We start from the raw sequence: 26,558 nt of genomic DNA, 5'->3' as shown, positions 1-26,558 counted from the left end.
TGTTCTTTCTTCTTGATAATCTGCCCCTCCCAGCCTGTCAGCTCAAACACTGTTACACAATACATATTATTTATTCACATACAAGATAAAAAAACTGACGAAGCATTCAGATCATAATTCTCCTTCTAAAGCTGCTGAACAGGACAGAAAAACAACAATAATAATAAATCTCAAACTAAAAATCAATCATTTTTAACCCTTGCATGAAAATGAAAGTGAAAGTAAGCTGGTGTTTGTGCAGCAGCCTCTGGGAGTGTCTGCAGTGCTGCTGCGTGTGTCTGACTGAGGATCAGATTTATGAAGATGCCACTGATGCTGATGCTCCTCTTACTCGGTAAGAAAGCTGCTCTGATACTCTGCACGCATGTGCACACACACACACACACACACACACACACACACACACACACACACACACACACACACACACACACACACACACACACAGGTTATTATATATGCAGTGCACTGATGTCTGCTCTCTGTGTCCTGCTGAATGAAGCCCTCCCTGCTCGGGTGATGCAGGGTGGATCCCACCATGTGGCTCAAATAACTGAGAACTATGAAGCTCAGTGAGGTTTTAGTTCATCATGAATAAAGCACTGACACACATTCACTCAGATCTCAGTGTTTTATTCATTTTGAAGCAGCTCATGAAGAACAGGTTGATGACTCATGAAACACAACATCACAGCAGTTTGTTTAGAAGCTGTTTATATTTGAAGGTTGAAGTAAGTGTCTTCAGTTTTTTACTTCAGTATCTTAACATTTCAATGGTAACTTTGTTAATATAACATTAGGTCATATTGAACTTATTGTGAACAAACTGCATCTCTGCTGTTCACCTGTTTCATGTCACAGTGGCATCTTTTACATATTTGTCAGCTTCGTTCAGATTATTCTGATTCATTTTGCATTAATTGTTGTAAATATACAAACGAAACCTTACTGATTGTTTTTCATCAGAACCCAACACAAAGCTAAATTCTGCTGCATCATCTCCACACTGAAAGGAAATTCACTGTGTGTGTGTGTGTATGTGTGTGTGTGTGTGTGTGTGTGTGTGTGTGTGTGTGTGTGTGTGTGTGTGTGTGTGTGTGTGTGTGTGTGTGTGAGATTATATCGTATGACATAATCACAGACACGCATACAGTGTAACTGTTTTGGTTGTGCTGCATGAAAGACGAGTGTGTATTGGGGAGGTTGAGTTACTCAGGAGAAATCTCCCCGTACATCAACTGTCACTGTACCCCCTTAATAATCCATGTGCTTAAGACTCTGCGTGAAAGTTAAAATATCTATGTTCAGTGCAGATAGATAGATAGTCTATATAGTTATATAGGTATACATGTCACACACAAATCCACCACAAAATGTTCCAGCATCAGAGCTGTGTCCATCAGAGGGACGGCTCAGAGTCAGACAGGCTGACATGTTTGCACATGTGCAGAGGACGTCTGCTTCTACTCAGTCACTCACTTTCCTGGTTGTTGACTCAGTCGGCTCCTCTTTACCTGTTTAGTTCATCTGTGAACCATCAGGAAACTCTTTGGAACTTTACCTGATGTCCTGTGTCTCTCAGCTGTTACAAAATCACAGCACTCACCTGCTTTATATTTTTATCCTCAGGTTCCCAGCATGCCTCAGGGGTGGAGGTGTATGAGGGGGTGGAGTCTGTCCGGCTGCCCTGTCAGGTACAAGCTGATGTTACCATTGAGTCCACAGCAGCAGTGTGGGACCGTGAGGAGCTCAAGGACCCAACGGTCCACGTGCGTCTGCCGAGTGGTGACGATTTTAAAGATCAGAACATTCGTTACTTCAGTCGAACATCACTGAGAGCCGAGGCTCTGCAGACTGGAGACCTCAGCCTCACTCTGAGGAAGCCCACAGTCTCTGACAGTGGAACCTACACCTGCACATACCGCAAGCATGGACAAGATCGGAACAAGGCCTATGTAGACCTGAAGGTCACAGGTCAGTGCTGTCAGGTCAGATGCATGCTAATGGCAAGTTCTAAAAATCTGTTGGTTGATGTTCAGGTTGTTTGTTGTGTGTCGATCACAGAACTTCCTCCTCGTTCTGCAGTCTGGTTCAAAGTCCTCTCAGGTGTCCTGGTTCCTCTGGTTCCTCTGGTTGTTATGCTTGCTGCATGGCTGTCTTGTAGATACAAAACGTTAAAGAACAAAGAAGGTGAGTGTTTTATTGGACCATCTGATGAAATATCAGAACCTTGCAGGTAATCAGCAAAGTTTGATTTGGTGATTTGACAGCACCATAGCTGACGTCTCTGTCCTGAATGAGTTGTTAGTGATCTTTACATCACTGATGGTTACCACGAACTGTTAGATCCCAGTTATCCTGTACAAGACGTCTGGACCGACTCTTTGTTTGAAGGGCCAAAGTTTCTGGTATTATCATTATAGTGTGATATTATTCTGTTACCATATGTTACCTTATATATGTAATCAAAGTAGTTGAATTATGATAACAGCTGTAGGACATATATTATCCTTTAGTTTAGATGGTGTGATCAGTATGTAGTTTTAGTTTGCACTATACTTCTGACTTAAAAGAGTGTGAAAATCATTAGATCTATTGGATTGACCTGTATTACTCGACACTGTTGAATGTGTTACACTGTTTCTTGACATTTCATACTGCTGAGTCATGAAGAGAATGTTGTGTGCAGAGGACCTTGTGCCGATAATAGAAGAGACAGACCCCCACCTTACAGAGAGCAGAGAAACAAGGAGCCGAGGTCATAACTTAGGCGCCGTAAGAGAGAAAGAATGTGAATGTTTAGGCTTTTACGACTAGGTGGGGGCCGCTAGAGGCTATAAGAAGCTGAGCAACCTGTCACCATTTTGAGACTTGCTGTGACCCTCTGCAGGCAGCTCTCCCCATCATGATGGTTCTAATGCTCATAAGTGTTGAATTGTATGGAAATAAATGATTGTTGATTGAGCATTTATACACCGAGTATTGTCCTTCCTTCAGCCCAAAGATTCAAAGGATTGGGAGATTTCAACAATAGGCTAACAGAAAGTAACTAAAGCTGGTAGTGAGGAGACGCGCTGAGCTCTAAGTGCCTGCAGGAGTGTCCATCCTGCTATCCACTGATGATGCAACTGACTGATAACATAACAGTTAGGTGCAATCAATAACCACACCTGTTAGTTTCAGCTCTCCTCTGATGATCCTTCTCTTGGTAAGATGGATTAGTCTTATAATAGTTAAAGAAAAAAGGCCCCATGGATAGAAAAAGCTGTGACAACCATTGAAGAAGCTCATCTCCAGGCTGGAAGCAGGACTTCAGAAAACACAGAGTAACATCAGGACAGCAGGTCCATGTGTTACCCTGTCCATGGTTTACTGTAAGTGCAGTCAGATGTGTGATGAGTGTTACAGAAACACTGTGTCCACCTCTCCCTCGAGCTTTTACACTCTTCACAGCTTTGACTGGAGTGAAACCATGAGACGCTGAAAGCTTTGACTCTGTGGTATCTGGCAGACACGTTCAGCTCTGCTGCTGATTGGACACCAAACACAGCACAGTCTCTTCATGGAGCAAAGGAACACGTTTCAGACTGGAACCAGTCCAACATGTTTTACTGCAAACATTTCACTTCATCCTGTCAAAGGAAGTTTGCTGCTGATGCTGTGCAGCTCATGTTGTGCTTGGTTGTTCTTTCAGTTCGTGAGGTGGAGGTGGGTTCAGGTGTGACGTCTGCCAAGCTGCCCTGCAAAGCCACAGTTCACCTGTCTCAGGTAAATAAAGTCGTGTGGAAGGACAGAGATGGCAGGATAGTCCACGTGTATCAGGAAGACTCTGAAAAACAGCACAGACGTTACAGGAGCCGAACAGAAATGATTGAAGACCCGCTGAAGACTGGAGACCTCAATCTGACCCTGACATACCCCACACACACAGACAGGGACACCTACACCTGCACCGCCTACAGCAGGGAGGGAAAAGTCCTGATGGAGAAAAAAGTGGAGCTGAAAGTCGAAGGTCAGTGCAGCAGATGATCCTTATTCACAGATTGTGTTTGGTAAGTCAGTGGTTTGTAATGACTGAAGTAGTTTGTGGGAGAGAAACTGGTAAATGTCAGCAGTTAAAGCATCAACCAGGCTCAAAGATAAGTTTGTGGGAAACTGTAAATTTGATTCATTTTTGTAGTGGTTCAGATATTGTGAGGACGTTCATGAGATGAGATGAGTGTAAGAGAATCAGACATAAGACTTCAGAGCTCTGACTCTATCAGCCCGGCTATAGTGTTGCAAAAACAAACCCTGAGCTCGTTCCCAATGTCCTAAAATGAGACGAGTGATGGAAACCTTTACAACAGCAGCAGGTGTCTGCAGAGAGGCGTGTGAGCCGGAAACATCCTGGTCTCAGTGTTGCATACAGATTTCCCTAAATGCTTCTTCCAAAGCTGGATAGATGCTGTCTCTCCTCATCAGAATCTCAGAGACCCACATGAGTCTACACACCACTCAGACAGCCAATGGTTTAAGGATGATGCTGGGCTATGAACAGGCTGTAGACGTTTTATGTTGATTCAGCTTTTATGAATCAACATAAAAACTGGGGGATTAAGTAAAAACATAAAGTCCACGACTGGTGTGTCATCAATAACAAGTAAAATGTTAACATGCTCACGTTGTTTGTTGTCCTCTCAGAGTGTCAGGTGGAGGAGGAGGAGGGGGCGGAGTCCATCTGTCTTCCCTTTCAAACCACAGAAAACCTGCCTGACGACAGTGAAGTGGTGTGGAAATGTTATGAACCAGAATACAGGAAGGTCCACGTGTATGAGAACGGCTCTGACCGGCCCGACAAACAGGACGACCATTACAAAGGTCGCACTGAGATGAATGAAGACGCTCTGAAGTCTGGAGACCTCAGTCTGACCCTGAGACACCTCAAAGTGGGAGATGCTGGGAGATACGGATGTGAGGTCAACAGCAAGGAGGCCTGGAGATACAAGAGGGTGTGGCTCACAGTCAAAGGTTAGTTAGTTCATTCATGTTTGTGTGTGTGTGTGTGAGGTGTGACTCTTCTGTTTCCTCTGCAGGGAAAAATCAGGCCGAGAAATAAGCAGAGGCCATCAGGATCAGCTCCACTGATCCGTCTGCTCTGATCACTGATCAATCAGTTTGATGTGTTTATTTGATTATTGATCAGTGAAGGACATCAGTGAACAGATGGTGCTGAAGATGCTGTCAGCTGATACTGAGGCCTGTTGAGTCCTGTGTGTTCTCAGTATGATCACACAGCTAATGTATAAACTCCGACAAACCTGTGTTCTTGGAAAGTGCACTGTTGGCTGTTTCTGTAAGTCTGACCAAATATAAGGTGTGTCAGTGTCATGTGCATGTGGAGTAACCGTTAACAACACTGTGTGTATCTGTGGATGTTTGTGGCTCGGCTGCAGGGGAGGGGAGGGGCACGGGAAGCTGAGATCCATCACTGACCACACCTTTTTAGGAGCAGTGGGTGGAGCTTGCTGGACACAGCTGTGTGCAAGGGCGTAGATTTCGTTTTGGCATTGGTGGGGACGAATGATTCAGTTTTTTTTCCTTTTTGTCTTTGCTTCTTGATAAAAAGGAGAAATGTACTTGCCTACATATGCTATTCTACATGCTTTTAAACCATTTAAAATTACAATTGATAGTTTTATATGTGAGTTATATAATGCTAAATTACAATTAAACAAATGACTAAGTAGTTTAGACTTTAGTTTACTTCAGTCATATTCAATATAAATCAGGTATCATACAAAAATAAAAATAACTTCAAATTCAGCAGGGCTGGACTGGCACAAAATATGGGCATTTTGACTAGTGACCGGCCCACCATGGTATTACAGGAAAAGTCAAAAATCCTTTAAAGCCTTTATAATTAAACTTAAACCTACACCACCTTCCCTATTCTGGTATTCTAAACAGTAGCACACAGAAACAGTTCAGAACTTCCCTTCAACTCATTCCTGTCACCTGAAAGGTAAACCTGTTTCTCCATCACAGCTCTGATGATTCAGTAAGGACATCTCCTGGTTTCATCTTCATGTTTCCCTCTCACCACATATCCAAACCGACATCATGACCAGCAGCTTTACAGCTGTGGCTCCAGCAAACATCAGCTGATACTAGAAATTAATATTAAATAAATTCTAACAACAGCTGATCAAGCTTAAACGTGCTGCTGTTGTTTAATTCGACCTCCGCTGGTTTCCTCTTTCTGGCGCAGAGAGAAAAGCCGATCAGCTGATCATTGATCAGTTTCATGATTGAATTAGCAACTTTCTAGCTGAAGTAGTACGGCACAAATCCCGTTCCTTTTCACCTTAACTTTAAAGTTTGACCTCCTCGGCTGTAATTGGTCCAGCCCAGAGTCGATCATGACCAACTGGCCAATCCACCACCACTCATTTATACCGTTAAAAAAAGAAAAGGAAGAAAACCCCATCGGCCAATAAAAACGAAAAATCACGAGCAGCCCACTGGGCAAATGCCCGGTATGCCCGATGGCCAGTCCAGCCCTGAAATACAGTCATGACAATAAACGAATATGAGTTCAAAGACTTAACAACATTACTTCAGTTGCATTACACCAACATAAAAAAACAGCTTTTACCAGTTGCGTCAGATATCTAAAGCAAAGCCGTTCCTTCCTTTAAAGGACCTTGAAAAGCTTATCCACGCATTTATTACATCCAGTGTGCTGCCCCTTTAAGGCAGGCATGATCATTTGGGTGTGTGTTTTTTGTACCAGCAGACTTGCCGTAGTACCTCACCAGTGAAAGACAGTCCTATAGCCAAACTGTTGTCTGTTCCACTTTTTGTTCACTTTTTCTTGCTGAGCCTGAGAGAGCACATGCCTGTAAGTAGTTGCTATCTGTTTTGTAAGCTTTCCCGCGATAGTTTTGTGTAGCAGTTTAGAGGTTTGTGTGGAAAACTTTCTTTTGTGAGGTAAAACGGCCGCGATGCTAACACGTTAGCCCGTCTATGGGATTTCCCATGTAATGTTAGCATTAAGCTAATCGCTAAATGCGTGGGCCTAATAACCAGTGAAAGGGTTTGGATAAGTTTGTGTTTATGTGTTATATACATTGTAGTGCATGGCTTAATGTTTGATGTTGTAAAGAAAATGCAATTACAGCAGAAATGTAATATTTTATTTTTGTTTCTGTACCAGTTTTACAGTGCTTCAACAGTAAACATCTAAAACGTATCCGCTGACTCCTGGATGTTTATTGTGGACCTGTTAGCTATCTGCCAAGCTAGAAACCAGCTTCACACCCTAGTGAGGGCAGAATATCCAGATTGGACGACTGTAACTCCCTCTACTCGGGCCTCCAACACTCTTCTCTTTGCCAGCTCCAGTTAATTCAAAATGCAGCTGCGCGTCTTTTAACCAAGAGCACCTGGCTGCAGCCACTGTGGAGCTCCACAGTAACCGGAAACACGTGACCTCCACAGTAACCGGAAACACGTAACTTCAGTTAAATCGACTTTGACAGCGAAAACTAAATTGCGTTTTTGTTACTATTGATGCTGCTGAGAAATAAAAATGGTTTTAAGTGGGGTTTTTTTAACACTCTGGGTTTGTTCAAAAAAATTCACCATCCCCTAAATTGTTCGTGGCCAAAAGTGTACAGTGGTCCCTCGCTATAACGCGGCGCACCTTCCGCAACACTTGCTGTTTCGCTGATTTATTTATTTGTTTTACAGTACATCGTGTTGTGCGTTCTGATTGCTGTAGACCATTGTCAATCAATCTAGTCCAGTGTCTCCTGTACAGGAGCGGTCCCTAATAGGCCCACGGACGGGTCCCGGTCCGTGAGTCCTTTGGTACCGTTCTGCGATAGTTGATCCTCCGATGTGAAATGTATGGTTGTAGTTGTGTGTCTTATTTTGAAAGAACTATTTACGCGTTACCATAGCGACCAGAGAGCATTAAGAAGCAGAGAGGAGGATGTCACTGTCATTGTTGCTGGCGCACAGCTCAAGTCACGTTTATTATTATATTTTCAAAATACCACAGTTTCTTTTTTTTATTCTTTTGTTGTATTTATCCGCGACACCTTAATCAGAATCAGAATCAGAATACTTTATTGATCCCTGGGGGAAATTATTTTTTGTTACAGTGCTCCATTTTAAACCAACATTAAGACAAGACAGACAATACGCTAACTAAGAATAGTACAATATATACATATATATATACATGCATACATACATGCATACATACATACATACATACATAAGTCACTTATAAATAAATATTTGGAAAAGAAACATGTGTAGTTGTAGCAGCAAACAGTGTGTTAAGTGGATGCGTTGTACAGGGAGATGGCCACAGGCAGGAATGATTTCCTGTGTCGTTCAGTGGTGCTTTTCGGTAATCTCAGTCTCTCACTGAACGAGCTCCTGTGACTGACCAACATGTCATGGAGTGGGTGGGAGGTGTTATCCAACATTGTCTTTATCTTGGACAGCATCCGCCTCTCCGACACCACCTTAAAGGTCGTTCCCTGAAAATATTGTCTGACATTAAAGTGGTCTGTGGTGCAAAAAGGTTCGGGACTCCTGCTGTACAGTACAGAATGCGTTTAGCTTGTCGAATTTACATATATCTTCGCTAGCAGTGTAACTCTGAAGTGCTGTACTGTATGTTTGTAAGTTTTCTCCCAAACAAACACAACAATGCCGACGAAACGTTTTGCACCCTCAAATGCACCTTTAGGTTTCATTCCATAATACTGGACTTATGTTTCTACGAAGGTTTGAACTCTAAGAGTGTTTAAACAAAAGAGAAAAGTGTGAAAATGTTCATGCCTGTCTGAGAAAAGTGTATAAAGCATGTAGTGAGGGGTTTTACAGTCTTAACATCTGTAATAATTGTAAAAAATAAAGTTGGCTACTTCATGGATTTCACCTACCGCGGGTTATTTTTAGAACGTAACACCAGCGATAAACGAGGGACTGCTGTATTATTAATAGTAGAGTCTGGGACATCTAATTGATTAACATCAACATTGATTATTATGCACTATTATTTTTGTTCAAGGAGAGCAAAAAATATAAAACTCTCTCAGCTTGTTTGTTGCCAAAAATGGCCACTTTTTGTGTATGTTCACAAAATGCTATAAAATGTAGATTTCTTAAAACATTTTTCTACTTTTACCGACGTGACTCTTTAAAATAGCACCAGTCCTTTTCATCAAAATCAAAATTGTATCTAAATTTTTTACTCTTTATAGCCAGTTAGGTTATATATTACCATTAACTTTTCAGATAAAACGGTGATAAAGTCCTAATGTTTTCATGAAACTTCCTTTTTTTCCCCATCTGAGCATCGGGGAAAAGGCTGTCTTGCAATTGTTGAGGTCACTAGTGTGTGCCCCATTTCTTCCAGGATCACTCTCTTTATAGGTTTTAGTGGACTCCTAGTACTGCGACGTGGTTTCATGGTACAAAGGGATTGTATTCCAAGATCTGGGAGACTGTAGAAATGAGCAGTGATGCCTTTCCTACCATCTTTCCAGAAAAATAAGTGATCTGGAAGCTGTTAGGCTGACTTACAGCAGCAGCACTTTCTGCACCTGCAGAAACTCCAGGACACATTTACTAACGGTGTTTGTTGCTGTATGTGCAGCTTTGAATTTTTTAATAATATATATTTTGTTAATATTTCGGCTATGGTGTCTTGTTATGAAATGTACAAGAGTAAAAGTGTTTTTAGCAGGTGCTTCAAAGCTAAGTTTGACTGGGAAACTCAAAGCTCAATAGTCTGTATCAACAGAGATTCACTGCAGCCTGTGTAATATTTATTCTACTCTATCTTGCAAATACATATTTGTGTGGCAATGTCATGCACAACACACAACTATTAGATCCTTAAGATCAAACCCGTGTCATTGTTTTGGTCCACTGCAGTGCAGTAGTCAAAAAAAAGAATAAGTGAAGTGTCCACAGATGGCCAGGATAGAGCCCAGAGTGTTAATGTTTAAAATGTATAAAAATATTATTGATTACAATTCTTTACTGTTAATATCAACAATAAGCTTTTTATTTTGAAAATACAAGTTTAAAAAAAATGCTGTTACATTTACATTTAATGCTGTTTCACTGTAATCCTTTATTATAAGTATGGACACAGAATCAAGTGAACAACATTTTGAAATAAGTTTAATTGGAATTTTGTACTATGCAAAAAACAAAACAAAAAACAACAACGACATATTAAACAAACAAACACAGCCAGTGCCTTCATTTGTCCATTACATGTCAAACATAGCACTGACCCTTAGCCCCTGCTCATCAGCACATGCTTTCAAAAAGAGCTCCATGTCCTTTGCAAACTGAAAAACAAAGAGGAACAAGTCCCTTGCTCCAGTGTCTTCTTCCTCTGACATGTCTCTTAAGACCCTCTGCTGGTCCCCTTGATTTAAGGACAGATATTTTGGCATTGTTACGTGTCCACGGAAAAGTGCCTTATTTTGGACAGCCCACTGCACAGCAGGACGCAGATCTTCAACAACTGCTGGCTCCTGTGTCAGGCAAACGGGGATGAAAACATAGTTATTTCTCTGTTGCACAACAGTTTTTTAACAGTTATTCAAATGTCACTAACCATGTAATTACTGTTTAAAGTGAATACTGACATGACTGACTTCCTGGAACTTTTTCAGTCTGACAATGGGCACGTGTTGTCCTGCAAGCACAGCTTTGGCTTCCTCTCTCCAGTGTGCAAATAGCTTGCCAGAGCTTAACAGAAATTGTTGATATTGTTAAGGTGTGTAAACTTTGACACAACATAAAACAGAAGTCAAAATATAAATACCTCCTGAGATCAAAGTTCTCCATCAACAGCAAGCACCACCATTTACACAAGTAGGGCATGTCTGACTGTAAAATATTAATATGAAACATATTTAACAACTTTCAAAAGATTCAAGACTCCATTGCTGTGAAAGTAAATAGAATACTTACTATAGTATAGTCAATATGGTGCATCCAGTGCCACGTACAGAGCAGACTATTTGGAAGAAAAAATAAAAATGTCCTTTTTTTAGAAGCTTAAATTAGCTTCTGTATGAATCTCAAGAAGAGAAGAGAAAAATTACCACCAGCATGAAGATCCCACAGTCAACTCCATAGTCTTGGCTTGGAAAACCCTGTATTACATTGAAAATAAAAGCTCGTTAATAAAATCCCTTAAAAGAAGACTAGTGTAATTCATATCATTCACCATACACTTAAACTAGCACATAAGTCAAAGCTCTTTTTTTCTGACCACTGCCCGGGAATGATCTTCACTGCAGGATTCCCTTTTTTAAAGACAGTTACATACAAGTTAACAGATGTCATGATGATGGGTGTGAAATGTTTATTGCTAATAGCACCAACTGTAACTACAGGCCTTAGGAACACGACCTCAACAAAACAGCATAACAAAATGAAAAAGTACAGTCACATGCTCACAGTTGGTCAAAATAAAGCATTTACAGCTTTAAGTTAAGGTTGGCATATTTTATAAACTAATTTTTAATGGTCTTTTATGTTAAACTAGAACATTTGAAGACCCTATTTATGTCTGAAAGTCATCTAAAGACAGCATCACTGACTTGATCATAATGTGAAGATGAGAAATAGAATAAAATGTTGAAGCATCATGCTGATATATCCATCCATCCATCCATTCGCTTCCGCTTATCCTTTTCAGGGTCGCTGGAGCCTATCCCAGCTGTCATAGGGCGACAGACTGGACAGGTCACCAGTCTGTCGCAGGGCCAACACACAGGGACAGACAACCATTCACACTCACATTCACTCGCACATTCACACCTAGTGGCAATTTGGATTATCCAATTAACCTATCCCCACAAGCTGCATGTCTTTGGACGGTGGGAGGAAGCCGGAGTACCCGGAGAGAACCCACGCAAACACGGGGAGAACATGCAAACTCCACACAGAAACTTGCTGATATAGTTTATAAAAAAAGCATGTGAGTGTACTGTATGTGTGAACACTCAAGATCAGCAGAACATGATCTGGGATGCACTTAACCTGGAACACTGAACAGGTTCCTGAAAACTCCGGAACAAACCAAAAATGCTTATAAAGATGTGACCTCAAAAGTGAAACATATTGTTGGCCACCAAATCCTGCCTTGGTGTTTATTGGGTCAAGAAAGAGGATTTCTCTTTTAGGTGGCTTCAGTACCTAAAAGACAGTTAGCCATGACTTCAAACCTGAAAACAATGTCATTGCAAGCGATCACAATCAAAGACTTTTGAAACTGCGTCATAAAAGCTTGAATACATCTCAGACACATAGCAAAATTCTAACAGTTTGTATGTGTAAAAAACAAGACTTACACACAACTGGAAATGACCAGGGGTCCAGAGAGGGAGAACTATGATGTCCATCCTCTGAGCATCAGTCTGAAACAGAATTGTTTTTTAAGTATCCTGTATATGAACTCTCACCAAAGTTATAAAAAAAAATCATTTGGATTACTTGCTTGTTTCTTTAAAGGACGGTACACTTACAGGAAAGGACTGCAATGGATCACAGCCATAGGGTGCAAGCCAAGTCCGGGTGACATACAGATTTTCTATGTAAATGCTTATCCCCTAGAATGTAAACAAAAACATTTAAAACAACAACTCTCTAAATTAAAGCTTGACAATCATCATATACAACATACAGTACCTTTGACTGGACAATTTTAGTGATAAGCTCAAAACAGCCATTTCCAATCTGAAACAGAAAAAATCATGAAAAAAATGAATGTACACTTTATTATTTCATATTCATAGAAAAAAAATACTTACAGTCGATTCCATTTCTTTGTTTAAACGCAGTGTCCAAAAGTCTGCCCGCGTGAGGCATCCAGAAGACGTTTCAACAATCAGCTCATCTTTGGGTCTGCTGATGTCCAGAACATAGTTGAGCTAAAAAAACAGAGAGGTGTCATAGACTGTGGATGACCAAATCAGATAAGCACTAAAAGCTGCACTTTGCAACATCTGAAAACTTTAACATACAAGCTGTTGTTGGCCAGGGTGCGGTACAAAACACCATGATGAACGGCTGGCCAAAATGTTCTCAGGCTTTGTCAGAGCTTCGCACGGTGGTCCACACAGGTCAGGAAAAGTTGCATCTGTTGAGACCTTCTATTGGCTTTCTTGTTGTCAACTCTTTCCTGAGGTCCTATAGGGATTTTAACAGGTTTCAGTCAAAACACTACATAGAATGCACATTAAATACATACAAATGCAAGAAAAATAAGCACTATCTATAGAAGGAAATTCATTTGAAACAGCATGTAACAAATTCGTTTATGAGCCATCAACTACAACAAGATAATGAATGCAAGATTATTATTTCACCTATATATGACAATCACTATTCAAAATAAGAAATTTTACCAGTGTCACCAGACATTGAAGGTGCTGGGTTCAACACCGTTTCAGTGATTTCTCTGGGTTTATTGCACACCTGTGGGGCTAGGTACACAAAGAAAAGAATATACACACACAGATAGGAACAAACCTAACATGTAAACAATGGTAGCGTTCTGGTCATGAGACAATGCATGTACTTACCTACGACAGCTTGACCCAGTGCCGACAATGAGATATTGATCTGTGTGTTTCTCTGCCATGGAGCACGATGAAAAAACATTAAAATAAGAAGGAATGTTGTTGTAACGCAAAAAAAGTGGCAACATGATCATTGTACGAAAACTAGACGATTCCTAGAATTATGGAATCACTAACGGCAAATTTATTTAAGAAAGACTCTGTCCCAACCTTTGCGATCAACTTGCAAGACTTCCACGGTATCCATGCGTGTTTACGGCTACTGTGGAGGTCACGTGTTTCCGGTTAGTGTGGAGGTCACGTGTATCCGGTTACTGTGGAGCTCCACAGTGGCTGCAGCCAGACCCTTCTCCTTTTAACAGGTACGAGAATCCATGAACACATAACTCCAATTTTAGCCAAACTACATTGGCTCCCTGTTAAATATCGTATAGATTTTAATATTCTGTTGTTCACTTTTAATATTCTGAATAATTTAGCGCCCAGCTATCTCTCTGAACTACTCCACTTATACAATCCCAACAGAGCACTTAGATCGTCCAATCACAGGCTCCTAGCACAACCTAGGTCTCGAATGAAGTCGAGAGGTGACCGGGCCTTTGCATCCGTGGCACCCAGACTCTGGAATAACCTCCCTGTTTATATTCGTACAGCCGAGTCTATCCAGTCTTTTAAATCACGTCTTAAAACTTATTTTTTTACTTTGGCTTTTGATTCTGTCTAGTTGGCTGTTTTAGCTTGTTGTGTTGTTACCTATTGTTTGTTGTCCTCTTTTATTGTTTTTTTTAACTGTCTCATGCTTTTACTGACTGTGAAGCACTATGGTCAACACTGTTGTTTTAATATGTGCTATATAAATAAATTTTGATTTGATTTGAACATCTCTGATACATTAGCACTGAATGACCTGGTGGTTTATGTCCATCTAAGATTACCACAAAGTAAAAGATCTGTCAGCAAAATTATGCAATATTTTAGCCACACTATTGCCCCGATCAGATCAATGAGTTGGGATTTTCTATTCTAAGCATGAGCTACTGTTACAGCAACAGACATTAATACTACTGGTGTCCCACACAACAACTCAATGTCCACTATGTGAAGGAGCCAAACACAGGCCTGCTCTTCTCGTTAACTGAGATAAACTGCTGGCATATTGGTTTTCCATCTATACTGTCCAGTCTCTCCTGGTGGACACACAGCAGCATTGTTTAATCTCATTCGAGTCATTGTTGACCTTAGCCATGTTTTTAGTCTTCTGAGGGCACTGAAGCTTCTTTCAGCCTCAACTGAGGATACTGGGATGACTAAAAGCAGCCTGATAATTGTCATGATAATAAATACTAGTTAATCTACAGCACCACATCATCAGTCAGTCACCTGTGACCTCGCCTCTTCACCTCCGAGCTACAACATGGCAGAGCTGCCTCTGTCACCTGATCAATAACAGTGAGACACTCCACATACATGCAGTCACACATGTGCTTCAAATACAACAATGAACCAACAAGTCATCATCCAATTCCACCTGTGACCTTGTGTCACCATTGCTCTCTGAGCTTTGTGTTGGTTCTGTCACCTGACAAATAGGACATACATGACAATAAGAATAAAATGTGGAGCTGCTTCAGTATTTCTGTCACTTTGTGCAGATCTTGACTCGTCAGTAATGTTTGTAGGATGAGTGCGTTTTTACAACAATTTGTGCAAACTGCACTACAAGGTGGAATATTTGCAACATCATGACTACCTCATGATATTTTGTCTCAAAAATTAACCCTATGAATATATCAGTGCCATTAGGATGAAATTATTGTGTCACCAACATTTTAATGTTAGACATATAATTCTAACAGCCTCTGTAAACTAATATCCGGGCTGCTCGAGGCTGCCGTTTTCTCTGACAGTTTCAATCAAAATTAGAAATGCTGCTCTGAGACTGAGAGAACTAACAGTGCTGCCTGTTGTGCAGTTAGTTTCCAAACACGTTATTCATGGTTACATACAGTTTTAGACTGATGTGGGCCAAAGCCTAGCATAGCCTGTAACGTTACTATGACGGACACATTTTATGAGTGAGCTTGAGTTTGTGACTTACAGGTTTCTTTCAAAAATACTTTCTTATATCCAGGTTCTTTCTCTTTGCTGCCATCCTCCTCTCCTCCTCACAGCGCAGGCTTGCCGCTGCTAAAACTAAACAGAGCTCCCTGAAAGGCTCAGCCAATCACATTGGCCATATTTGTCACATGACGTAGCACTCCAGTAAAGAATGTAATTTAACTCTTTCTGCACCGCTGAGAGATCGTTTTTTTTCTTTCTATCGGGTTGTTTTTCTTTACTCGAACAGATCAAATTATTGGTGGGGACACGTCCCTTCCGTCCGTGCCAAATCTGCGCCCTTGGCTGTGTGAATGAAAATGTCTCAGAGCAAAATAAAAATGAGTTTGTCAGGAAACCTGTTCAGTCATCAGGTGTTTGTGTCACAGTGTCTGATGTAACAGCTGCCAAATACAAGACGTCGTTTTCTCTTTGTCCAGCTCAGGGTTAAGTGGGGGAGGCTGTCATAGGGGAAAAGGTGGGGCACCCCCATTACTGCCACCCACAGACTACGTCCACATACACAAAAAGAATCATTCCCAGCTGTGTTTCATATCTGCACTTGTGGAGATTCAAAGGTTCAAATACAGAACTGCAGACTGGTGGCTGCTGTCAAATACAGCTGACACCAACATGATGAGTTCACCTCGTGCCCACTAGAGGCCAGCAAAGTGAACCACAGAGGGACCCAAACACTCGAGCGTCCCACTGAGAGAAGCAGAACTCAGTTTGCTGTGTTTCACAGGTGTTCCTGAACGCATCACTGTGACCCTGAAGAAAAGCTGAAACTCTTTTCCTGAGAGGATTTCTGCAGCTGACGAGCATCAGATAATGAACGAACACAGATCCAAACATGAGTTTGATGTCTTTGAGTCTGTCCTGTCTGTGGATCATGGCACTGAAAGAATGTGATGATCTCAGAAATGAAACAAAATCTCAAGACGACTGAGAAAAAACATCAAATGTTTAAACTGAGAAAATATTAAAAAAGGCTGATTTGAACCTGCTGGCAGCAAAAGGCAAACATGACAACAAACTCCATGTTTTATATGAATAAAAATAAAGAGCTGCAGAAACATCATCTGGCATCGCGTCAGGAACATGACGGGTATGAAAACAGAGGCTCACCAGGCTGCAAACAAACACTGAAAATCTTTAGAGCAATTCCAGATCAGTTCCTCAAACTAAATCACTTCAAATTCATCAGCACATCAGAACATCTGGCATATCTAAGCAGGCATGTGGGGGTGGGAGGGGCTTGAGCGCTTCTTTATGGGTCCCACCAGTGGCCTTTTCTTGAGGGTTTTTTCTTTTCATGTGTGTGTGGAGTCCTGTCTGTGCCCCTCAACAATAATATTTAACTATTAATCACAATTTTGTTAAATAAAATGAGCTGGCTCGCAGCAGTCACATGACTACCATTAACCAATGATTGCTCTTAACGGCAGAGCGCACTGGTTACGAGGTGGGAACGAGCTCACAAAGAGCCACATGGGTGGTGCAGAGCTGTAGGAGAAACACAAACTGGGAGACAGACTGATGCAAAGGAAACCAGTAAGCAGGTGAACAGCGCACACTGTAGCCTGTAACACACAGCAGTGTCAGCTTATTATGGACACGTTCAGCTGTTTTGTGGCAACTGATGAATTGAAACAGACGAGCGTGCTGTGTGTGTAACAGCACGACAAACATCACCTGTGTGATGCTCGTCAGCTGCCAGCTCACTGGGTACAGCAGGCAGGGGTCTGTAGGTTTGAGCCCCTTCAAACGTCTCTGCACGGCCCTGCCTCTGAGGAGCAACTGCACAACAGCTCCATCACATCCCAGTGTGCTCTGATAAGCTCCTTTTTTTAACCTTTTATTGTTTTATGTAAAGCACTTTGGTATGCCCAAGGCTTTTAAACGTGCTCTATAAATAAAGATTGTTGTTGTTGTTGTTGTCTGTGCACCGTTTTAGGGAACATCTTTAGTTTCACAGTAAGCTGCAGGGCTCTGTTTCTATAATGTTTTTCTATCATCACTTTATTATGGATCAGGTGTAAAGGTGTCATGTGTGGATACTTAAGTAACAGATCAATACAATAGCAAAGTGTTCTCAGATGGGCAGCACGTGGAGAGAAGATGGAAGGAGGAAGAGAGTCAGACAGTGATTCACAGGCAGAGTTGATTTCTCACAGTTTTGTTGCCTTGTGTTTCCAAGCACTGTCATTTTATTATTATCTCATAACACGTGTTTAATCAGCTCCCATCTCTCCTGTGGACTCTGTAATGTCTCAGACCGACAGCAACATTGTACCCATCAGGTAAAACACCGGCTACGTTTGCTCTGCATCGTCCCCACATGATCACAGTGATGTAACATGATGTGCTTCCATATGAGGTTCTTGATGAATGTGTTGTTGTTCTCCAGCCTGGTTTTTTAACTTTGAGCCCCTTCAAACGTCTCTGCACGGCCCTGCCTCTGAGGAGCAATCTAAGTGTGTGAGGGGAAAGGACAAAAGAAGACTGAAACATCTTTTCTACCATTGAAAAAACAAAGTCAGAATTTCAACTTCCTGATTCTTCTTCTTCCAATTATCTGCTCGTGTGCTCTAAGTAGAGAAGCCCAGACCTCCGTCTTCCCAACACCACCAGTCCACCCGAGAGATGTAATCCAGCACGTCCTCACCCAGGAAACAGAGACAACAACACCGAAAGAATAAATGAACTCTAATCAATATATTACCTGTAAATTCAGTCAAAATGCTTCCAGAATAACCCAAAATCATGACTTGTGAAAAAAGTTGAAGCCTTTTTGTCCCACGTTGTTTGAACAGTTCGGTCCACGAGACATGAAAGGAGGCTGATATTAACAATATATATGAATAAAGTTAAAGCTGTTGAAACATGCAGTAAACACTCGTGTGAGTTAGGAGATTTATAAATAAACTTTATCACCAACACACGGTGATGGACGACAGTCAGGGATGATCATTACAGTAAATGAATGTTTACACTGGCAGGTGTAGTTTTTGTTCTGTCAGCTGACGGTGTTTCACAGTTTGAGAGCAACAATGAGCACAAAGACAGAATTCAGGCTTGTCCTTGATACTCTAATCCATTCAGTAATCAGATTACAGTCACAGTCATGTTCTTACTGCGTGTAACTAAAGTTCATCGGTGATGCTTTCATCTTCCTGCCTCTGCACTCAGCTGCTTTCAGTTTGGGTGGAGGAAATCGCCGTAGCAGCAACATTACACACGGAAAATCACAACTCTGACTTTAATGAAACCTTTTCTCTTGAACATTATTCAGTAGGAACCACTGAGAGGATTTTCCTCCTCGCTGACTGAAAATGTACCAACTCTGACTCAAGCATCACCACAGAAACGTGTGGTGGGGAGATGAGGATCTGCTGACTCTGCTGGAGTTTGCTCTGTGATAAAGACATGAACAGTCTGTGCAAAGTAACCTCAGGCTGTCAGAGCTTCAACACAACGAGGCCGAGCACAAGAAATAAGACAGCGAGAGAGAGAGGGCCTCTCCTGAGTCCTCACATATACACACTATACTATGCTAGCATCACCATGGCAACTGCACAACAGCTCCATCACATCCCAGTGCGCTCTGATAAGCTCCTCCTTCTCCACCCTTCAAGGCCTGTGTACGCTGCTGGGTGGACCTATGATGACCTATGATGCAGAGCTACCCAATCACAGCAGCACACAGCAGACATGTAGCATCAACAGCTCATCACATCAACATCTGAAATCAAACTCAGTCACAGAAACAAGTTTCTGTTTGGTGAAAATGAGGCCAAACTGACTCATTTAGTGCAGACAAAGTAAAACTACAATAACATGGTTACACACATGTGCATTTGTTCACCAGTCACAGCACATTGATGTTGGATCAGCACGCACACCACCAGCAAACCAAAGGAAAGCTGCTGCAGTCAGAGCAACAATCCTGGTCCACAGAGAGCTTCAACACAGCATCAGAGGACCACAGAGAAGGAGACCAGAGCCTTGCATACATCAGAGATCAGTGAAGACAACACGCAACAACAGACTTCCTCACAACATGTTGCTCACGCTGAGCCTTCAGTGAACTCAAACACTTTTAAGCATGGTGGTTTAGCACGGGAAGAAGATGAAAGTGTCCATCACCACCTTCAGCTAATTGATCAGGAAGCATTCTAGCAGCATCGGGGATTCGTCTCTCTGGACAGCTTTGAATCATTTTGTCCATGAGAGAGAATAATGCATGTGAGGATCCCCTCAACATCTCACCTTCTTGCTCCCTTCTTGCATAAAAGGCTTCCTTCCTAGCAATAAAAGACACGGGGCGACTTCCTGTTTGATCCAAACAGCTTTTTGAGACAGTAACCCGCCTTTGTTGCATCTAGGCTGGATTGTTGTAACGCACTTTATTGTGGGGTTACTGATGCATCCATTATGAGTCTGCAGCTTGTGCTGCAGCACGTCTTTAACTGCAACAAGTCTGAGCACATTAGCCCATTTTAATTTCACTCCACTCCCTACCTGTACATGTGAGGCTCGTTTAAAGTCTTTTATTTGTTTTTAATCTCTTAATGGGACTGCACGTGCTGTGAAACAATTCATTCACAAGCTTTAGTGCTACTTCAGGAAGTGCTTCCTGCTGCTCTCCATCAGTCTGGATGACGAGTCTTCAGCCTGAACTCACCTGTGAGCCACAAGAGCCCAAACATGGTTTGTATTTCACCTTCATGCAGTTGTGTTTATAGTGTACATGTTAGTTATTAATGCAGTCTGCACTCCTCTCTCACACAATGTCAGTCTGACTTTGTCTTTAACCAGCTTCATTTCTACTTTACTGTAAATATTAACGTTCCTGCACTACATCACAGTATGAGACCCTTACCTGTGACTCTGTAACTGAATGTGTTTATTGTAGTCTGAACGAATGTATCGTTCTTTATCATGCTGCTGTTGGATCTGTAGAGTTAACCTGCAGCTTCTGTTAAAGACCTGGATGAGCTCTATTGGTTAAAAGGGCTTTGAGGGCTTTGACAACAACCTCACCACTGAGCTGATGGAGCCTCTCGATGACTCGAAAGGTTAAAAATGTTAAACTCTACAGAGTCTCTGATCTGTTCACTCATCCATCAGTAATCTCCAATTCATTTTTGAGGTGAATGAATGAATGAAAGTGTGGAAACATGAATGCGACTGCCTGATAAACTCAAACTAGTCTCAATACAACAACATGCACTAAATGAAGAAACTAGGGACGTGTAACAGAAACACAGAGCACACTCATGCTGTGTGAGAGATCACACAGCACGAGTGTGAAGCATGAAATGAACAACAGGAGACAATAAACACACAGCAGGAGCAGGGGCGGAGCGTGGGGGTGGCTTACTGGGCTTAAGCCCGGGTTGTTTTGTCAGAAGCCCGGGGTATTTTGGAGTGCAATTTTTTCATAGTTAGATGCCTGGCTGACAACTGCATAAAACAAAAAGTACACACAATATTCGAAGCACATAGTGCACACTGTGGGAATTTACGACTGTGCGTGAATCCCCCCTGATATTGGTATGATCCGAGCTCAGGCACTAAGCGACTGAGCGAGGGGGCGGGGCAGCTGCTGCCAGCAGTGAGTGCGCTGTTGGAGAAACGGAGCCAGCCATACTAAGGAGAGCTGAAGTTTGAGCAGCTACCAAAGAAAATCATTCGTACTGTACAAATAATGTAAATATGACGGTGCATCACGAAAGATTGATATCAAACTGATCACTTGACCAATATTACGTTACTCGCTCTTCAAGTGAATCAACAAATGGCGAAATGAAAAGCCAACAAATGCTATTTTTTTTAGAGAGTCTTAGGTTATGTGTGTTTATTTCATATTTTCAGTTCTTACTAGGGTTGCCAACTCCCTGAAAAATAAATAAGGGACACCTCGTGGCCAGGGCCGGGCAACCCAGTTGTCTTCACCCTTCCCAGTGTGGTAGCTCTTTTTTTGTGTGTGAAATTATTCTTTAACCATTTGACTTGAATTTGATTTAAGCAGATGCATATTCTTTGTGATATGACCACATGGGAAACAAATGATCATTTAGCCATTTATTTTTAGCTCAAAATGACAACATTAACACAGTAAAACAGGTCTCTTTCTTAAACAGAAGCCTGTCATGCTTAACTTTTGAGAATATAAGTAAATCTTTCTTTAAAAGAACTCTGTCCTGCTTAACTTAAAATAATAGAAAACAATAGAAAGAAAAATATTCTTGTAACAGTGCACATTTAGTGCATTTAGTACAATTGGCTTCAGTTGAGGTATTATTTCAGCTTTTCTAATGCTAATCAGCTGCTCCTGTTTGTAAACCCACTTGTTCCCATGATTACGCATCATAACTCATCATCATTATTCATCTATGTATTACTTTTATGTATTATTCATCTATTTGTTGTAATCATCTATCCTTGCAGTCGTTTATTACACAAAATAAATGATATTATCACACTTCTGGCCACATAGCGCTGATATTCACTGCACATGCCCATATTAACCTTAACCAGAGGGTTTAAACAACAAACCAGTGTTTACATACCATATCTGCTTCTGCCGGCCTGGTGGACAAGAAATTGGTTAAGGGTTCCCCGAGCTTTCACGCCCCTCATGTTCTTCATGTGCCCACCATTAGAAGCATGCCTATGGAAAAAGTGCGCCGGCACACAGTGCAGTGCGCTTTATAGGTGTTTCCCTTTTCCCAGTCCTCCCTGTACTTTTTCAGCCTTTTTTTTTTTTTCTTTCTCTGAGGGGAACAAACATTGCTGCTCTGATGCTGGGCTTACACTGTGCGAGTTTTGGCCCATTTTGAGACGATTTTTGAGTCGTGCGACCGATTTGGTGATCGGCCCGATTTTGGCCTTCATCGTGCGTCGTGTAGTATACGTGGGGTAACGAGAAGCGATTAATACCTCGAGCAGCTCCCGATCATCAATCGCTCGTGAGGGTGTCACCACAGCCGCTCACACTGCTCACGCGCAAACACGTAAACGTCGGTGAAAAAGATGGAGCAGCACAGCTGTGCAGCCTGTGATCTGGACACAAGCGATGGAGGCACAACTTGTAGAACTTTGGAAAGCTCATCCGAGCCTTTTCGATGTGGCATCACAAAATTATCACGACCACAACAACCGTGAAAATAGTTGGATTTACACTGCTGCTCAATCACAGCTGCCTGATCATGTTTTTCATTAGCAATTTAGCAAAGTTGATGGTGGTGGTGTGTCTGTGTGAGTGAAAGACAGAGAGCGAGCGACAGATTTTCTGTTATAACCTTCATTTTATGGAGGCACAGTGTGAGCACTCAGGTCGCATCAGAGCATCGGGCCGTATAGTGTGAGACCTGCATCGTGACCTACCAACTTCTAACCCCTGCGAGTCAATCGTGCAGTTTGAGCAGGAGCTGAATAACGTGACTGAAAAAATCGCACAGTGTCTGCCCAGCTTTAGGTGTACTGTCGTCCGAGACTTGCACCGCAGTGTCGGCGTTTGTTTCCCTGTTGGCCATGCTTCTTGTTGTGGTCATCTGTTGTCTTCCGGTATTTTCTCCGTAAGCGACCTTTCCTCGACCAATGAGATGAGCGGTAATCTGAATTGTCATACTCGAATTGTCATAAGTGTGCTGACAGCTCATTGGTCACAAAGCAGGAGAGGGGCTGGGAATTATGTTTTCAAACAAAGTGTTAATTCCATAAACATTTATAGACTACTTTTGATTCTCACTGTATTACGGGACAAAGTGCGTCCCTTATTAGCTCAATACGGGACGTGTACTTTTGTTTCGAAATACGGGACGATTCAGTTTTTTAAGGGACGGTTGGCAACCCTAGTTCTTACCCTCCCCGACTAAATCGGTTTCAGTTATGTACTGAAATATAAGAATGGACATTAGAGGCTTCTTTCAAAGGAAAAACTCAGGTAAATGTTATTTTATATATTATGCTTTGTATGTTGTTCAGTATATTTCTATGCAAAACAAGAGGGATTTCAGTACACAGCAGGATATTCACATTTGTAACCAGATATTTACACTTTAGGGAGAAAACATAAAACATTTTTACTGTACAACATCAATTTAGAGTAAACTTTTGTTTTAGATAAATATTGAAATATCTTTTGAATTAGTTAAATGTCAGAATAAAGAGAGAGAGAGCTTTCTGTTTTTTATCACTTTCATCAAATTTAGGAGTACATATACACTAAGTTTGTTAATTAATAGGAAAACTCCAGACGAGTCCATTCTGAGCTGAAGAAGCTTCTGATAGGTTAGTAGAGTCCATGTGAGTAAATTGGTGGCACAGCTGTGGATGCATATAAGGCAAAACACAGAGCCTGTTTCTGTGACATGGGAACATCAAGAGATGTCAACAAAACACCAGAAAAAGAACTGTGGAGCTCCATAAGTGTGGCTCAGTTTGAATACAATTTGGTGCCATTTACAATTAAGAAATACAGATAGTTTCTCTCTTTACTCTGAAAGTTAACAAATATGTTTTTTATATTTATCAATCTAAAAAAATAAACATTTAGTCTGATTTGATGTTACAATTAAAAAAGTGTTTTTATCTGAAGAGTAAATATCTGGTTTCAACTGTATATTTGATGATTGTCAGCACAAAGAGGGAGAGAGAGGAACAGAGAGGGAGAGAGAGGAACAGAGAGGGAGAGGGAGGAACAGAGGGGGAGAGAGAGAGGAACAGAGAGGGAGAGAGAGGAACAGAGGGGGAGAGAGAGGGAGATGGAGAACGAGGACAGAACAGAGATGAACAAGAGCAGGTGAGACTCACATGTTAGTCAAATGGTTGTTTACCAAAAGTATCAGCGTATCACAGGTCCTCATGTATCTCGTACCTAGTGTTTCTTTTTAGGTTTGTTATTTTTCAAATTCTATATTTATTAAGTTTTGCAGGCTTGTTTGCACAACAAGGCTAAATAATTATATAAACTTTTCTCAATCTAAATATTGGACTTTGGTAGAATTAAAAAATAAGTGTAGTGCAGGTCTATGATGATTTTTAGTGCTGCTATCATCTAGTTCTGATTCTGGTTCTGTCTTGGTTAAGTCCTCAGTAGTCCTGATTTTGAACTGTTGTAGTCCTGTTTTAATTCTGGATCAGTTCTGGGTCTGGTTGAATTGGGGTTTAGTCCCTGTGTCTTGATACAGCCCTGATCTTGTTCTGCCTTGCTGCTTAATTAAAAAACTAGTTTAAGGTGTCCTGCACATGTGATATATATTTTTCCCTCTATGAAGTCATTCTTTTTTGAACAAAACTCAAAACAGAGCCAATTAATCTTTCAGTCATTTCTAACCCCCCCCCCCCAAAAAAAAAAAATCCCACATGCATACCCTTTAGGGCTAAGCCCCGGGTGTTTCAAATGTCTGGCTCCGCCTCTGTGCAGGAGAGAATCAGGACAACACAAAGTGCACGAGACCAGAGACTCACAATAACACAGAGACTAACCTCACACAGGTGCCCAAACAGAGACACCTGACTGACTTCATAACAGGGACACCAAAGGACAAAACTCACAGAGGACCAGGAGGACAAAAGAACCAGACGTCACCTACAAGAAGCCCAGACACACAACACTGAGACGTCATGGTAACAGGAACCAGGAACATTTCACCAAAAACATGAAGAAGTTACAGAAACTCAAACACTGGACCTACGACCCCGACAGAGCCGAGCTGAAGGAGGAACACCATCAGGACGCTACACCCCCAACCGCACTGAAATAACCTGTAATGACAACATCCACAGACCAACCAGGAGAGAGCACACAGAGCAGGACTGATCTCATTGGCTGGACGCTCGCTTCTATTTAAATCTAATGACAGCAGCTGCGTCACACCTGAACACAACACTTCTGCTCTCGTGATCTACAACTGTGACTTTAACGTCAGCGACACCAACATCTGACATTATTGTAACGACATGTTTCATTATGTCATCGTTTACAAGCTGCAGAGCAAACACGCTGAGGAGTCAGAGGTCAAAGGTCAGTGGTTTGATTCTCCTGTGAGCAGAGAGAGGATCTGAAAGTGCAGCAGGAAGTGTTGATCAGGAAGCTTTGGACAGTTTCAGACAGTAAAGGAGACTCTTTAATACGTCCTGATTCACACACACTTACACAATGATGCCATCAATAACATGACCTGCTGCCATGTGTGGTTGCTGTGGGACACCAGGACCCCCTGACATCCCTGTAACAGACCCTCTGTGTGACGTCTCATCTAACCCATCAGCAAAGACACCAACAGTTCATCCACCCTCCTCTGGTCTCTGTGAGGAGCAGTGAGGGGCTCGTAGCGTCTCTGTGCTTTGACAAGATTTAAAGTCACCAACAGATTTTTGTGCCACTTTAAAACTGCACCACAATCTGAACGTGACAAGAACAATTCAATAGTAAAGCAAAGGGTTTAAATTCTGTACGAGAGTTTAGATTTAGACGTTTGTCTCACTGGTGGATGCAGGCGATGCGTGCAGAGTGTCAGGCAGCAAAGTTACCTGTTAGTCTGTCCAGTAGGTGGTGCAGAGGGTGGAGGGGATTCTTCATGATGATAACAGCTTGTTTAATCATCACAGCCTCAGCAACTCATCAGAGTAACACAGCAGCATACTCACACAGAGAGCACACACCCGATGAGATCAAAGGGAAGCTGGAGGCGTCTCTCAGTCAGTGCAGACAGCATGAAGGCTGCAGCTGCCTCCCTGCTCCTGCTCCTGAGTCCCACCTTCATCCTTTCACTCTCACAGCTCAGGAGGTCAAGCGGGCACCTGTTAAGACCCTGGAGGTTGGTAGTTTGA

At 41.9% G+C, this 26,558-nt stretch overlaps 1 protein-coding gene across 1 annotated transcript; it reads left to right on the top strand.

Moving 5' to 3' along the window:
• Positions 1-471: 471 nt before the first annotated feature.
• LOC308409527 (uncharacterized protein) lies at positions 472-14,906 on the top strand (the record flags this gene model as incomplete). The annotated part of the gene is made up of 7 exons (XM_080902337.1): positions 472-572; positions 1,583-1,974; positions 2,065-2,190; positions 3,695-4,012; positions 4,684-5,010; positions 5,076-6,883; positions 7,199-14,906. The coding sequence occupies 6 exons, from the start codon at positions 472-474 to the stop codon at positions 5,096-5,098; spliced, it is 1,287 nt and encodes a 428-aa protein (XP_080758463.1). The 3' UTR covers positions 5,099-6,883; positions 7,199-14,906.
• Between the last annotated feature and the right edge of the window lie 11,652 nt (positions 14,907-26,558).

This window comes from Rhamphochromis sp. 'chilingali' (assembly GCF_963969265.1).
Source record: "Rhamphochromis sp. 'chilingali' genome assembly, chromosome: 1".
In the NCBI taxonomy this organism is placed as follows: Eukaryota; Metazoa; Chordata; class Actinopteri; order Cichliformes; family Cichlidae; genus Rhamphochromis; species Rhamphochromis sp. 'chilingali'.
This window is presented reverse-complemented; position numbering and strand designations above follow the sequence as displayed.